The sequence below is a fragment of the Phoca vitulina genome, unplaced genomic scaffold (assembly GCF_004348235.1).
Source record: "Phoca vitulina isolate PV1807 unplaced genomic scaffold, GSC_HSeal_1.0 scaffold52, whole genome shotgun sequence".
NCBI classification, from domain to species: domain Eukaryota; kingdom Metazoa; phylum Chordata; class Mammalia; order Carnivora; family Phocidae; genus Phoca; species Phoca vitulina.
Window position 1 is genome coordinate 5235645 of NW_022589755.1, and position 15441 is coordinate 5251085.

The 15441-nt window shown below is 47.6% G+C and overlaps 1 protein-coding gene across 1 annotated transcript; it reads right to left on the minus strand.

Annotated features, from left to right (window-relative positions):
• Positions 1-1415: 1415 nt before the first annotated feature.
• Positions 1416-9179, minus strand: CEACAM18 (CEA cell adhesion molecule 18). Its single transcript, XM_032388933.1, has 6 exons — positions 9128-9179; positions 7320-7676; positions 5849-6121; positions 4247-4525; positions 2817-2952; positions 1416-1446 (listed from the first exon to the last, which is right to left on the minus strand). Exons 1-6 carry the CDS (start codon positions 9177-9179, stop codon positions 1416-1418), a joined length of 1128 nt encoding a protein of 375 aa, XP_032244824.1.
• Between the last annotated feature and the right edge of the window lie 6262 nt (positions 9180-15441).

The window sequence follows — 15441 nt, forward strand, 5'->3', positions numbered from 1 at the left end:
CATAAGCACGCACACCCCTATTTTCAGTCTGCCTGGACACGTTGAAGATGATTCAGAAGACAGCGCTGGTCAGCCCGTCTGAGCGCGGGCTCAGACTTAGCTGGGGGAAGCGGGGCAGGAGGTGCTAAAAACCCTAGCTGGTTCTTCCTGCTGGTGGTGTTTTAACTTCATTGGGTTTTAGTCGAGCAGAACAGCACAAGGAAGCCTGCTGGGCCCATAACTTTTTTTTTTCTTCTGATTATAAAAACAGTTCATACATTTTGTGAGAAAAAAACACTTTAGAACATACAGTAAAGTGCAAAGAAGGAAATTAAGAGATAAGACTGTTAATAGTTAACATTTTCCATATTTTTTGTACAGGTGTGTGTACATATGTGTATGTGCACACATATATGTGTATATATGTACAAATATACACATATGTGTGTACATATACATACACATATAAGTACATATATACATATGTGTATATGTGTACATATATAAGTATGTGTGTGTATACATACAACTGTAGAATACATACATACATGCTGTACATATTATATCAGCTAGTTAATCTCCCCTCTTCATAATGATGGTCCTACTAGGTGCAGCTTTACATTACGCATTTCTAACAATGAGTCGTAAGCATTTCCTGCATCAGTGAGCACCTTTCTCCAGCGTGGTTTCTAACCATCACAGACTAGCTCAACCTGTCCTGTGTCCATTTAAGCCATTCCTGGTTGTTGGGCATTTATAGGTTGTTCCGTTTCCCCGTCACTGGCAATGGTCATCTTTGCACCTTCTCTGGTGGTGCCGTGGGCGTCAAGCTAAAGAAAACGAGAAGTCAGAAGCGCATTTCCTAGTGGAGAAGAGGCCTCGCAATTAGAGCGCAGGGCTCCACATATGACCCGCCCCAGCCTACTTCCCATTGGCTGGTTCTGATTGACAGATGGAGCAGCCAATGGCCACTCTGCCCTTGATGTCACCCCCCCCACCCCCCCCCCCAGTCCTAGGTGAGGACTCCAGACTGCCTCCAGGAGCCTCCATCTCTCAACCTCAGTGTGACTGGGCTGGTTCCTTCTCTCTCTCTCATTCTCTTTTTCTTTTTTTAAGATTTTATTTATTTATTTGACAGAAAGAGACACAGTGAGAGAGGGAACACAAGCAGGGGGAGTGAGAGAGGGAGAAACAGGCTTCCCGCTGAGCAGGGAGCCTGATGTGGGGCTCCATCCCAGGACACTGGGATCATGACCTGAGCCGAAGGCAGATGCTTAACGACTGAGCCACCCAGGCACCCCTGGTTCCTTCTCTTGACTGTCTCTTCCAGCTAGACCCTGGACCCTCTCCAGCCTAGCCCATCTCTTTGGGGACTCTCAGCCCTTCTCCCTTGCTCCCACCTCACCTTTTTGCCCACCTGGTCTTGTCCTCATGGTCTAAGGTGGACACTCATGTAACCGGGGCTGCCTATGGGGAGAAGTCAGGGAAGATGTCATATTTCAGGTCCTTAGGAAACAGAGAATGTAGGATAATCCTGGGGAGATGAGGAGTCAGCTTCTTCTTTCCAAGCCCTCCTTGTGAAGGACCTCAGGAGTAGCAGGGGATGAATCTGGGAGCTTAACCTCTACACTGAGAGTCCTCCACATTCCCCATATGTTTTAGCATTTCTGATGTCTTAAGGTCATTGGAGGAAGGTGCCATGGGGCAGCAGATGTGGGGAGGGAAAAGAGGCTGGGTGTACCTGGGGAAGAAGCTGGCACTACCTGGCCTAATTACTAGTGATAATAATAGTAAGTTATTTCACACCTATTATATGCCAGACACTAGAGTAAATGATTTATAGAAATTATATTGAACCCTCTCAACAGTCACACAAAGTAGAAACTTTAACCCTGTTTTGTGAATGAAGAAGCAGGAGTTCAGAGAGGGGAAGATACTTGCCTAAAGTCACACAGCTAGAAAATGACAGAGGCTAATTCTGAACCTGGCCTCTCTGACTCCCAGCCCCCTGCTCTCATGCATGCCAGACTGGAGAGCTGAGACCAAGGAGAATGTGGCACCTCTTAGGAGAATGGGGCAGTGGAGATGTTCGGTTCACTCCTGGTTGTGAGGAGGGGTTTATGCCTGGCTAGATAGCTTCTTTCAGGCTGTAGAAGAAAAAATAACCTAGACCCCTGCAATAATTATCTGGCCCCAAATATTGATAGTGCTAAGCTTGAGAAATTCCGAGAAGTACCGAGAATGCTGCTAATTGCTTCATCCTCCAAGAATTGTGTCTAGCCCCCATATCTCCCTTCAGGGCAGATATTACCCTTCACATCCTCTATGTGGGTGAAGAGGACCTGAGGGGATTGTGATCTACTGAAGGCCACCCAGACAGCCAGAGGGAGAGCTGAGATTGAAACCCAGATTAGAATCCTCCCTCTGACCAATCTCTCCCCCTGCAGTGGACTGTACTACCTGTTTCCCCAACTAGTTCCCCTTGGTAACTAGTGACTACCATGTCCCAGACACATGCTGGATGCTTGGCACCCACCCTGCTCATTCTCATGGCTGCTCCTCTAGGTGGACCTCCATACCAACATCATAAACACAAAGAAACTGGGATGAAAAGAAGTCGCTGAGTGAAACCCCATTTCTATTTAGGGGCATGACTGCCTCTACACTCTCCCTCTCTGCCGTTGGCTTCTGGTCTGAGACCTATCTGTCTGCCCCAGATGATTCCTGACATCCCATTCCTAGCTTGTCTGTTCCCCTCCCGGCTTTGCCTTCCCCTCTTAAGGAAGTGTTCTTGAGACCCATCCAGTACCCCACCCTCGACCCAGGGCAACAGGCACCTGGTGGAGAAATGGCTGATCAAGGCGTAGATCAGGATTCCACAGAGGTAGATGCTGCCCAGGACTATGAACACGATGAGCCACACCACTTTGGCTCCTGAGATGTAGAAACCGCTGTTCACAACAGGAATGTGCTCTGAAGGAGAGGATACAAGGGGGTCAGGGGCACCATCACTCAACCCTTCACTCACCCACACATCTGTTCTTCAGAGATTTATCAGCATCTGCTATGTTCCAAGTGCTAGGAATTCAACAGTGAACAAAACAAACTTCTTGCCCTCATGGGGCTGACATTCCAGCTGGGAAGTGGACAGTTGACAAGTAAGCAAAGAAATGTCTAATATCATTGCCGGCAGCAGGAAGTGCTCCGAAAAAAGAATAAAGCCACTCGAGGGGGTAGAGAGTGACAGGGTCGGGGGTGTTGGTTACACAGGGTCATTAAGTCATTGCACAGGTATTCACTGAGCACCAGCTATGTACCAGGCACCGTGTTAGGCACTAGGGACAAGTAGTGAGCAAACAGCTCTCCCAGCCTCTGTCCTCCTGAAGCTCACAGTCCAGTGGAGTTAGAAAGGTGTGAATCAGTCAGTGCATAATCGTTCACAGTTGGTCGGTTGTGTCTAGTGCCCTAGCAGGTGCTTAGTAAATAGTGAGGAGTGATCAGAGTAAATGTCTCCAGCCCACATTCCGTTGTGTTTGTGGCTTTCTCTGGGACAAGCCACGCTGATGGCTTCTCATGCACTGTCTGATTTAATTCTGCCAGAAGCCCTGTCATATAGGGACCCTTTATATCTTGACACTACAGATAGGGAAACTGAGGCTCAGAGAGGCGCTCTTCCCGTTTACAGATGCATTCTCAAGCCAGGTTCCAAACATCACATCCACAACAGATCCCTGCTGTCTCCGCACAACCTCCCCCTCTGGCCTTTCCACTCTCTCGTCTCGAGGCCACTGAGTAAAACAGCTGAGGATGTAGGCTGTGCAGTCGGACTACCAGAGTTTAAACCCTGCCTCCTCTGTTCATTGGAAATGGAACCTTGAAAAAAGCACTCAACCTCCCACAGCTCGGTTTTCTTATCTGTAAATGGAGGTGGTGTTCACAACAGTCACTTCCTCTGCAGGGAGACTGTGAGGGTTACACAGATTAGAAAGGCAGCTGGTACACAGTAAGTGCTCAGTTAATCTTGGCTGACCAAATCTCCCTGGGATTCACCCTTGTTCTGATCTGAGATCGCTGAGGGCTTCATAGAGGAGGCAGCTTTGGACTTGGACCTCAGAGGACAGGGGCGGGTGGTGTGGATTTTACTCAACCGTCATGAGCATGGCATTGCAAGGTAGAGATGGCATTCGTGATGATGGGTACTGCCTAGGCAAAAGCATGGAGATGGGAAGATTTGGAGAGCATGAGCTCCGGAGGTGGGCTGCTGTACGCATGGGTGGCTGGATCTGGAATTCCCTGTACGTGGTCAGCTGGGTCACAGGGTTCCCCACGATGCGTCTGTATGTGCCCATCTGCTCCCAGGCCAGACTTGGGAGAGTGACGCTTGCCTCTGAGAAGCTCAGGAGGGGGCCACTGTGGATCCACTGGTACTTGGGACTGGGTTTGGAAATGGCGCTACACTCCATCATTACCTGGGAGCCGATCTTAGCAGACAGGACGCCCTTGGAGATAATGGGACTGGAACTCAGCCGCACGTTGTCTGGCCCATCTGCAGAGACAGGGCAGGAGACCCGGAGCTATGTTTCTGACCCCTTGGGGTCCTGTCTCCTTCCGTCAATCCACACATAGTCCTCCCCGACCAGGAGGTGCCCCCACTTTGCACCCCAAGTATCCCCTAGACCCAGCACTTGCAAGGCAGCTCTGCCCACAACATGACTATAATTGTAACATCTTCATTATCAAGCACCTGCTATGAGTCAGCCCCATGACTGCCCTTCATGTCACAATAAAATAGGAATAGAAGCAATACATCAGGCCCCCTGCATGTTGGGCTCTGTTCTAAACACTTTATAGGTTCACACATTTGCTTAATCCCCATAACAACCCATATGATCGATTTTATAGATGAGGGAAGTGGGGTCCCAAGGAGAGGATTAGGGATTTCATAGTCCCCTACTGACCCACAAAGGGACTAAGTGAATTCCCCCTATGGCCTGGGAGGAATCTCCCTGCAGAGGCAGGCCCTGGGTCCTGGCTCTTGGTTGCAAACCTCCAGCCAGTAAGCTGTGTATGGAGGTCAGAAACTGCCTGCTCTGTGACCACTTTTTCTGTATGATTGCCAGAGCATGTTTGTTAGGAAACCTGACAGACTTCGTGTGGTTCTAGATTTAGATGTGAAAACCATTCAAGACTTGTGCTTTTTCACAGCTGAAAGATGTGAAAGAATTTGGTCAATGTGAGAAGTCCCAGAACATTGAAAAGATCCAAGGTTCATTGTATTTATAAGTCAGTGTCTTCGATTTACAAGACCTGTTTGAGATTTCTGGGGAGGTCTGGCTGGATTGTGTACTTGCCTTGTGGGGAGGCCGAAGGACCGTGGAGAAAAGAGAATGCATGAAATGTGTCATTTCGCTTTAAAATCAAACTGTCTGTTTAAGGGAGTATAGTCAGTTCAATCTGAGTAAGAAGAAAAGTGAAGGTGATTTTACTAAATTTAGAAAACCAGAATGAAAAGATCAATGTATTTGAAGGCTCAAGGGAACATGGGATTTGAATATTTAATAAGTTGAATGTCATTTTTAAGAAACTATTAGTTGTAAGCAGTCCCGTCTTTACAAAAGCCAGATCTGAACAATTTCGCACTATTTCTAATCTGAGGAGTAAGAACCAGGGTCTCCGTTTTAAATAGCAGATCGTTCTGTGCAGTGAGGGTGATTCTAAGTCCAGAGAGCTAAGATTCAAACCCAGATCCAGCTGGCTGTGGGCTGGCTCATGGTGTTTCCTCTCTCCAGTTCTGCCTGTCTTATTGCTACATCCTTGGAAGGCCCTGAGCCCACCCCCAGCATTACTCCCATGGCTCCAGACCACTCACAGGCCACAGTCAGAGAGATAATTTCACTTCTCTGAAAAATCTCTGGGATGCTTTCTATCTCGCAGTGAAGTGTTCTGTCATAGCGGCTGACCCTGTGGATGATGAGGGTCTTGAAGTCCGGGGAGATTGTCATCCGGTCATTGCTGGACACCAGTGTGTAATCCACATACCACTTGACCGTTGTGGCATTGGTGTGGCAAATGGCAGCCACAGCATCCATGTCCTCTACCAGAGAGCTGGCGTTGGCCCAGATGCCTGGCTTGCCTTCTGCCTCTGGGGGAAGCAGGAAGAAGACATTAGGGGTGGGGTCTGCCTCCCCAAGCTCTGCTCCTCTCCAAAGGGGCTTTCAGTGTAGGTTGGTGAGAAGGCAAGAGTTGTATGGGGTCTGGGGTCTTGGAAGGGGAGCAGCCCTAGAGCTGTGAGGGACAGAGAAGTAGGGAATGGGCATGAGTGGTTGAGGTGTGGGAACTAGCCTGAGCCCACCATCCTATGTGTGGAGTCGTCATTGTGGCATCCACTGCAATAGTGGTGAGCTCTTGGGATAGGCATGTGGCCTAATGGTTGTTTCTGGACGTGGAACCTAAAACCAGAACACCCCCAACGGAGGAGCCATGGGTAGAATTGAGTGACAGGTGGCATTTGGACTCTCTATTAATAATTGCTCCCATTATCTGAGTCCCATTCACTTGACAGATACTCCCTCCAACCTTACAACAGACAGTGGTAGATACTATCCCCATTCTACAGATGAGGAAACAGAACACCACAGAGGGAAGATGAAGGCTCAGGGCCATGGAACATATACATAGTCAGAGGTAAACACAGGGCTTCCTGTCTCCAAATACACACTCTCCCCGCTAGCCCTGTGGAGCCCCCAGGAGCTGTCTGTAGTAGACAGAATTCCAAGATGGCCCCATGATCTCCGGCCTGTATAATCCCCACCCCTCAAATGTGGGTGAAGCCCATGACTTTCTTCTAACCTATACAATACGGCAAAAGTGATGGATTGTCATTCCAATCGTTACCCTTATGTCATATAAAACTCCTTAGCAGACTAGAGAGAAAGAATTCAGCTGACCTTGAAGAAGCAAAGTCATGATGTGAAATGCCCATGGACAGAGCCACACGTGAGACTACAGCCCCGACTCAGCACCTTGTGAGTCTCAGAGCACAGCACTCGCCCAGACTTCTGACGCACAGGAATGTGTGCTAATAAATGGGTGCTGTTTGAAACTGCTGTTTGTGGCTGTTTGTGGATCTTTGTTATGCAGCAGAACATAACTGATACCCTGATGGTGAAACTGGAGCCCTTGAAGGGAACGAGTGACCCATCTCTGCGGGAGAAGCTAGACTACCATCTGCCGAGGTTCCCACAGTCACCTGGGGGTGGAGGAGACTTGGACAGTATGATCTCCCAGGGACCTCACTCCCAAAGCCCCCAGATCTGGAAATGGGCAACCTGCCAACTCACCTTGAATGTCGAGCCAGCCAGTTGCTGTCTGGGTCCCATTGCCAGTGTCCACCCTCACGGTGTAATTCCCTGTGTCATTTAATGCACATCTCCTGATCACCAGGTCACCTATCTTGGTCACGTTCTCCCGACCACTGGACATGGGCCCCGTCTGCCAGGAATTGGAGGGAGGTTTGTAGCTGACAATCATATTATCCACAGTGTCATTTGCACCGCGGTGCCAGCTGTATTCATGAGCATCTTCGGTGGCATTTTCGAGGATCAGGATGGTCCGAAATCCCTTGAATCCTATGAGTGAGTCTGGGCTGATGTAGATTTGGCCAGAGGCTTGGCGGATCCCACAGGCCAGTAGACCGGCTGAAGAAGACAAATAGAACACACATACATGAGAGAGAGAGAGAGAGAGAGAGAGAGAGAGAGAAGAGAGATTGATTTACACTGTCCAGGAAATGATCTCCAGGGACACTGGTGAGCATGCCATGGGTTGCTAGCTCCCCAGCCTGTCTTCTCCTCCCTACCCCCTCAGCCCCTGTCCTGGTTCATTCCTTCCTCATCTCCTTCCAGCCTGGCTTCCTCCTTGGACACTCAGTCTCCAGCCCAACCTCATAGAACAGTTATGTGGATCCTTATAAAGCCCCAGTTGTGATCCTGTTCTCTTAGGTACCTTCCATGGCTCCCCAGCACTCTACGGATAAAGTTCAAACTCAACATGGCTTATGAGACACTCTTAGGAACAGCTGGTTTTTATGACTTATCTAGCCTCCTTTTGGATCATACGCACCCCACCCCATTACACCATGAACCCCCCATTCAGTCATTCATTCATGCATGCATTTGTGCATTCATTTATCAGAAGACAGTATCTACACTGTGTTCCCCAGACATAGACAGCTCTCTTGATACACCACACTCTCTCCTGACTTCAGGCTTTCACACATGTTGTTCCCTGTTTCTGGCACACAGATCCCTGTTCCCTCCTCCCCATCCCCCGCCCCACCCCCCCACCCCCCGTCAACTCACTTCTACTCAGCCTTCAGTTCTCAGCTTTGATGTCCCCTCCTCCCCAATCTGGGTCAGACGGCCCCTTGGGGCTCCCCCAGCCTCCTGGGCCCCCTCATCTCATCCCCATCTGGGTCATCAGAGTCTGGAGATAGATCTGCATCTCACACTGGACACCACATCACAGCGTCCCTGAGCATGGGGCAGAACCCAGAGGGAGAACTCAGTTGATATCTGGGTGGATAAATCCCCCAAGACTGTCTACACATGTCTTTGACTTAGCATCTAAATTCCGTGGAGTGCATGTGAATGTGGGTGAGGATCCGTCATCACCTAAGATACGGAGATCCACTGTCTGTGCACCCTAAGCCTTGGCTCCATGGAGGAGGCAAAGACACATGAGACCCCCTGCTCTAGGCCTCCAGGTGTAGACACTGGTGATGTTTGAGGACAGGACACAGCGTGGCCAGTGAGACATGATAGTTGTCCCCGTCAGGGTGGGTTCAGAGGGTCCTGGAGGGAAGTGAGGGGTTGGGAAGGAGTCCAACTGGAGAGGTAGGGGAGGGGATCAGGGCAGAGGAGGCACCCAGAGGAGGTGATTTCTGGCAAGTGTGGGAGGGGGTCCAAGTTTATCATTCCTGGGGATGGATGGGGATGAACACTCTGTGTGTGTGTGTATGTGCGTAAGAGAGAGAGTGTGTGTCTATGGGCGAGGTATGCCCAGGTATGTGAGCTCACGAAAGTCCTGGTGCCAGTCCTGCCCCCCTTTCCTCTACTGCTCCCCTGTCCTGCGGGTTCAGCTCTCTTACCCAGGAGAACCAGCTCCCTCCAGAGTCTGCACCTGGGTCTGGAAAGTTCCATGGGTTGCGCAGGTCCTCCTGGGATAGGCATCTGTCCAGGGACCGGGCAGCCTCCTCTGCCTCTTCACAGATCTGCGTCTCTGGCTCTGAGCTGCTGGTCCCCCTCCCCCTCCTGCGCCCCAGGGTAGACTCTGAACCCCAGCGCAGGCAGAGCTGGGGAGGAGACGCCTGGGGAGTTGTTGTTATCTTTATGACTTTAAGGTGCCTTTAGCTTATCATTTTTTTCACCTCATTCTTTTAAAATATTATTATACTGTTCTGCCCTGGTTACAAAAAAAATCTTATGCTCACTTTTAGGAAAACTGGAAAATACTGAAAAGCACAATAAATACAGGACATCAGACTTTTTTTTTTTTAAGATTTTATTTATTTCTTTGACAGAAAGAGACACAGCGAGAGAGGGAACACAAGCAGGGGAGTGGGAGAGGGAGAAGCAGGCTTCCCGCGGAGCAGGGAGCCCGATGTGGGGATCGATCCCAGGACCCTGGGATCATGACCTGAGCCGAAGGCAGACGCTTAACGACTGAGCCACCCAGGCGCCCCGGACATCAGACTTTTTAAAAATGTGGGACAGTTGTTCATTTTTGTTTTTCCCACTCCCTGCAGATCTCAAATTTTAAATTACATGTCTCATTTGTCAAGGGGCAGTTTCCCCCTCCCTGAACACCGACAGCTTATTCTAAGTCTCTCCCCGGATCAGCAAATCTTCCACCACCTGGCCATTTGGAGTGGCTGTGGGGCGTGCTATTGTGTGTCTGAGCCAAAATGTATAAAACCCATTGTCTTGGTGTTGGACCTTTAGGCTCAGTAATAGAAGTGCTGCTGGGGCAGAGCAGAGCGTGCTCATGGGGGACGCGGCGCTGAGCATGTGTGATGTGTCTGCTTCTGGGGACCCCATGGAGAGAAAGAGAGACATGGAGACACAGAGACCCAGGTGGGCTGGGTGAGAGACTGAGAAGGCAGGGGAGAGGGCGCATCCCAGAAAGGGTCATTTGACAAATCTTTCAAGCTGGACTCGGAAGTATGTTCGTCTTTCATTTTCACGACGACGAATACTACTTTAATTGCAAAAGCAATGCATTGGCTATAGGAATTTTTGGAAAATTCTTAAGAAGGAAAAATAGAATTAATACTGTTTTAGTAATTAAATCGTTTTCAATTTTTATGAATACTTATCTAAATACATATGTAAAAATATTAATATTTTACAATAATTATTGAAATATACACATAAATATACATTCATACATTTTGCATTTATAAATAAATAAAATATTTTATAAATAAAATACACAATTATTTATCAGAATTTGATTAATACTATTGGAAAGTCACCTGTAATAGTTAGACCACCTGAAGATATATCCAGTGTTTTTCTCTGAAACTTTTCAGTTTTGATATGTCAAACACACTCATGCACACATGCATATTTTTACCAAGGTGGTATCATACCGTTCAACATCCTTATTTGGGCTTCTCTAATGTTAAACCCAAACTTAGTCAGAGAAGGGTGAATATACACTTCAGTGTGTCTAGTGGTTCATTCAATATCTCTGAAGTCTCCTACTGTATTCCGAAAATCCATATGAATATTTGCAGCCTACTGCAAAGCACATCTGTATTTATTTTAATAGGAAAATAATACATTACATACCACTGAAATTGTTAAATTGGTCCTCCTCAGTATTTGAGTATAAGTGGTGCCCCCAGAAAACACACAGAGTTGTTTTTCTGCCTGCAGCTCATCGGAAGCCCTTCCTCCTGTATCTTCATTGGTCTTTGTTCATGGCTGCATACTATTCCACTGTGTTGGCCATGGATTCTTTTGTTTAACTCATACCCCATTTGGGGGCATTTAGATTCTTTCAATGTTTCCTCTTTTTCATACAAGAGTATGAAAAATCGCCAGTACCATTTGTGGACCTAGATGGGTCCGAGAAATGGACTTTTGTAGTAAAGAATTTAACTTTAACCAAAGACAGATCTGACTTTGTCCTTGACTCCTAGAAGGAATGTCTAAGTCCTTAGAATGCCCTGCCTGATAAGAGTGTCTTTATTTACCTTGGGGGTGGGGGACTTGGAACACACTAGATGTTCCACAGTGGAAATTATGATGAAGGCTTTGGGTCACATGGAATCAGCTCTGCCCCTGGAGAAGGTGGAGACTGAGGTCAGCTACATGAGCAGTGAATCATAACTATGTGAAAGAACCCCAATAAAAACTCTGATGTCAAGTCTCAGGTGAGCTTCCCTGGCCAGCAGACTGTCATACACCAATGTATGGGAGGAGCTAATGCTGTCCATGACTCGTGACTCTGCTGGAGAGACATGTGGGAGCCCCTGGACCCTGCCCAGGCCCTTTCCCCACTTCACTGACATTAATCTGTATCCTCAAGCTGTAACGAGCCCTAACCACAAGGATAATAGCTTCTAATGCGTTATATGAGTCCTTCCAGTGAATGATGGAAACTGAGGGTTGTCTTAAGTACCCTGAACTTGCAATAGTGTTACAAGTAGTCGTACATATGGATGCCCCCTAACTACACCTCGGTGTCTCCACCTGTAATGTGAGGATATGAAACGTTTCCTCTCCATAGGGCCGCTGTGAGCTTTCAATAAGGTAATATATGTAAATAACTGCCATCAATGCTCCCCACACAAACTATTTCAGGACATGTTAATTCCTATGGGCATACTTAAAAATCTTTTTATTACGTTTTACTAAACTTTTGGGGGGAAAAAACATTTTAAACTGCATTTATAGATTAAAAAAAAAAAACTTCAATTGTATGACCTAACAACAAAAATCTTCGCAGGTACTTAAATTACCCTATAAATCTCATTAATTAAGGGTTTGTGTCCTTATTACCTTTTCCCCCCCTTATTAAGGTAAAAGGGAGTTGGTTAATGGGAGGAGGCCAGCAACCTCTGGTACAGAGACCATCTGATTGAATCTATTTGACATCACTCAACATGAAGCATCCCTATCCAACAGAGCTATATGCCAAGTCACTGCAGAAGAATGTCCCTCCCTTGTATCCAGACTGTACATGGCCAGTGATGCTTGGTCCAATCAATCGGGACCAATATGGCAGAACTGGTTTCATTCAGAGCCCACAGCAAGAATCTGAGCATTTAATGCAGTGAGACCCTCAGGAGGGCCTTACCCTCAGGAGACAACTGCAGGCTTGGAACATACTTCGGGCTCCAGAGACTCACTCTCATTCCCTTAAGCCAACCCCAGAGCTCACCTGGGGGCAGGTGGCAGCCTGAGGAGCAGTCCCAAGGAGCCCTTATTCTTTTTCTAGAGTCCAGCTTCGTACCTTTTTATCAAAACAGCAAAATGTCACAGCCCCTCCCAGGGCAAGGTTCTGTTGGGGCAGCCAGAATAGACACTAGGAAACATCCACTCCTTCCTGCTCACCAGGCCTGGAGACCACAGGGAATGCTAACCTGGGATCTTTGTGGAACTGTAAACCAGGCGGAACCCTGACGACGCCTAGCCTGGTCCCTGGGGCCCTGTGTGGGCAAACCTATCACCCCAAGTGCATCTGACCACCAGGGGGAGCCACGAAGTTGTCAATCGCAGCAACCCTGATCTTGGTCTACATCCTCATGGGGGCGCCATGAGAACTGGATAGAGAGGATAGGAGGCAGAACCCGCCCCCCCCCACCATCAGCTCCCAGAGAAGAAAGGAGTGGAATGGGAAAATAACAACATTAACAATAACGTGGGTAATAACAACAGTGATAATAGTAATAATTCTTTGCCTTTTATCATTCCTGTGCAGCGAGACTGTCAGAGAGATTGGCTTCGGAGTAGCAGGGTGGGAACTGGGTGTCAGGGCGCAGCTGGTGTGGAAGCGGATGGGTTGAAATAGAGGAATGGAGGGAGGACGCGGCTGGTGCAGGGATCCGCGTAACTCTCTGGGTGAGCTGCAGAGGGCGCCCTGACGGGGCAAGGAACGTTGAGAGAGATGCGCCGCCGCCAGGGGTCGCCAGGGGGCGCCGTGGGGGCGGTGGAGAAGTGCACAGACCCGTTTCTGCCAGAAAATTACCTGATCTCTGTAGGCTTCAGTGTCCTCATGTGCAGAGTGGACATCACAGCTCCGACCTTTGTGAATTTGAGAACAAAAGCCAGGCTGAGTAAAATCAGCAACCACACGACCAAAAAAAAAAAAGCAAAGAGAGTATAGGGCCTCTGTCATATGAACCCTGGAACCAGCCACACCTAAAGCCAGGTAAAATTATGTCCTGAATAAAAAAGGGGACTCAGAGGGGCTCCTGGGTGGCTCAGTCAGTTAAGTGTCTGACTCTTGATTTCATCTCAGGTCATGATCTCTGGGTTGTGAGATTGAGCCCAGAGTTGGGCTCTGCACTCAGTAGGGAGTCTGCTTGAGATTCTCTCTCTCCTTCCCCCTCTGCCCCTCCCCTGGCTCGCACTCTAAATTAATTAATTAATTAAATCTTTGGGAAAAACGTGGGGAGACTCAGAGCCAGAGACATATAAGACAGGAGCCTCAGACCTGGTGGTCAAGTCAATAATTACTCCACATTAGGGGCACCTGGGTGGCTCAGACTGCCTTCAGCTCAGGTCATGATCCCAGGATCCTGGGATCAAGTCCCACATTGGGCTCCCTGCTCGGCAGGAAGCCTGCTTCTCCCTCTCCCACTCCCCCTGCTTGTGTTCCCTCTCTCACTGTGTCTCTCTCTGTCAAATAAATAAAAATAAATAAATAATTATTCCACGTTAAATAATCCACATTGTGTCCCTCACTATATATTTTCCATTTGCGGGTTTGGAATGTACAGTTAAAAAGAGATGCTTTAGTGACAGGAAGATGAGATTTAAATCTGGCTCCAGCAGGAGCTTGATCTGCTCTCCAGAAAGCAACATCATGAAATATCTCAATTTTGTAACAGTCTGTCATACCCTGATCCCAACTTAATCGCATACAAAACTCTACACTTCAACCCCTCAACACTTTGTGTTTTTGATGTCACAATTTACATCTTTTCTAAGTATCCATTAACAAATTGTTTTAGTCACAGTTATTCTTGACACTTTAGTCTTTTCACTTTTATACTAAAATTAAGTGATTCATACACCACCATTACAGGGTTACCGTGTTCCATATTTGTCTGTGTACCTGGCATTCCCAGTGAGTTTTATACTTCCATATGCTCGTGCAGATGGTTTCACAACCTGAAGCACTCCCTTACGCATTTTGTGTTAAGGCCTTATGCTAAATGGGATAAGCCAATCGCAGAAGGACAAATGCTCCACGATTCTACTTAAATGAAGTATCTAAATAGGTTTAGCTCAGAGAAGCAGAGAGTATTGTGGTGGTTGCCAGGGTCTGGAGGGAAGGGGAACGGGGAGCTGTTGGTCAGAAGGTATAAAGATTCAGGTTATGCAAGATGGATCAATTGTGAGATCCTCGGTATCACACAGAGCCTATAGTTACCAGTACTGTATTCTGCATTTAACAAACTTGTTAAGGGGGTAGACCTCACGTTAAGTTTTCTGACTACAATAACAACAAACAAAACATAACAAAACAAAAACCAATAAAAAGCATAGAGGCCCCGGGAAACTTTGAGAGGTGGTGGGCGTGTTTATAACCAGGATTGTGGTCACGATTTTACAAGTGCAATGCGTAAGTTCAAACTCATCAAATTGCATACATTAAATATGTGCCATTTTTTGTACAGCAATTGCACCTCAACAGATCTGTCTAAAAAAAAAAAAGGAAAGAAAAGGAAAGATTATCACATCTATGAACCTCATCATCGCTCGTAAAATGGAAAGGGATCATTACTATAGACCTCAATGGCTCTACATGAGGCTCAAAGGATGTATTACAGGTAAAGCGTTTAGCACCGTAATTAACTGACACTAATGCTCACACTAACACGGTTCCCTCAGTTAACTGGACGACTTCCTGGGAATCATGAAAATCCCAGATGACCTTTCAACTAATTCCTTTAGCCTTTTAGTTTAACCGCAGGAATTTGAGGAATCATTACTGCCATCTGGTGGCCACAGCCTGCATTTCTGCCTCTGCGGATTCCCACAGGAGGATGGTCTCAGCAGTCAAGAACACACTCCTTCGTCCTCTCTTGCTGTGTTGAGGTTTCAGGGCAGGCTCTGTTTTGGTTTGCTCAGCACTGGATGGGAGGTTGTTTAAAAGTAGCATTCCAGGAACCTCTGCAAAGAGAGAGGACGGGCTACATGGGGTATTTTTAACAAAACCTAATTG

What these genes read in the sequence shown, in the direction of transcription:
- CEACAM18 (XM_032388933.1), bottom strand. Translation starts at nt 9,179, where the DNA reads ATGGAACTTTCCAGACCCAGGTGCAGACTCTGGAGGGAGCTGGTTCTC. An exon ending in TATCTCTCTGACTGTGGCCT is followed by an intron (nt 4,526 to 5,848) that starts GTGAGTGGTCTG and finishes CTGTCTCTGCAG; the next exon opens with ATGGGCCAGACAACGTGCGG. An exon ending in CCAGATCCAGCCACCCATGC is followed by an intron (nt 2,953 to 4,246) that starts GTACAGCAGCCC and finishes CCTCTCCTTCAG; the next exon opens with AGCACATTCCTGTTGTGAAC.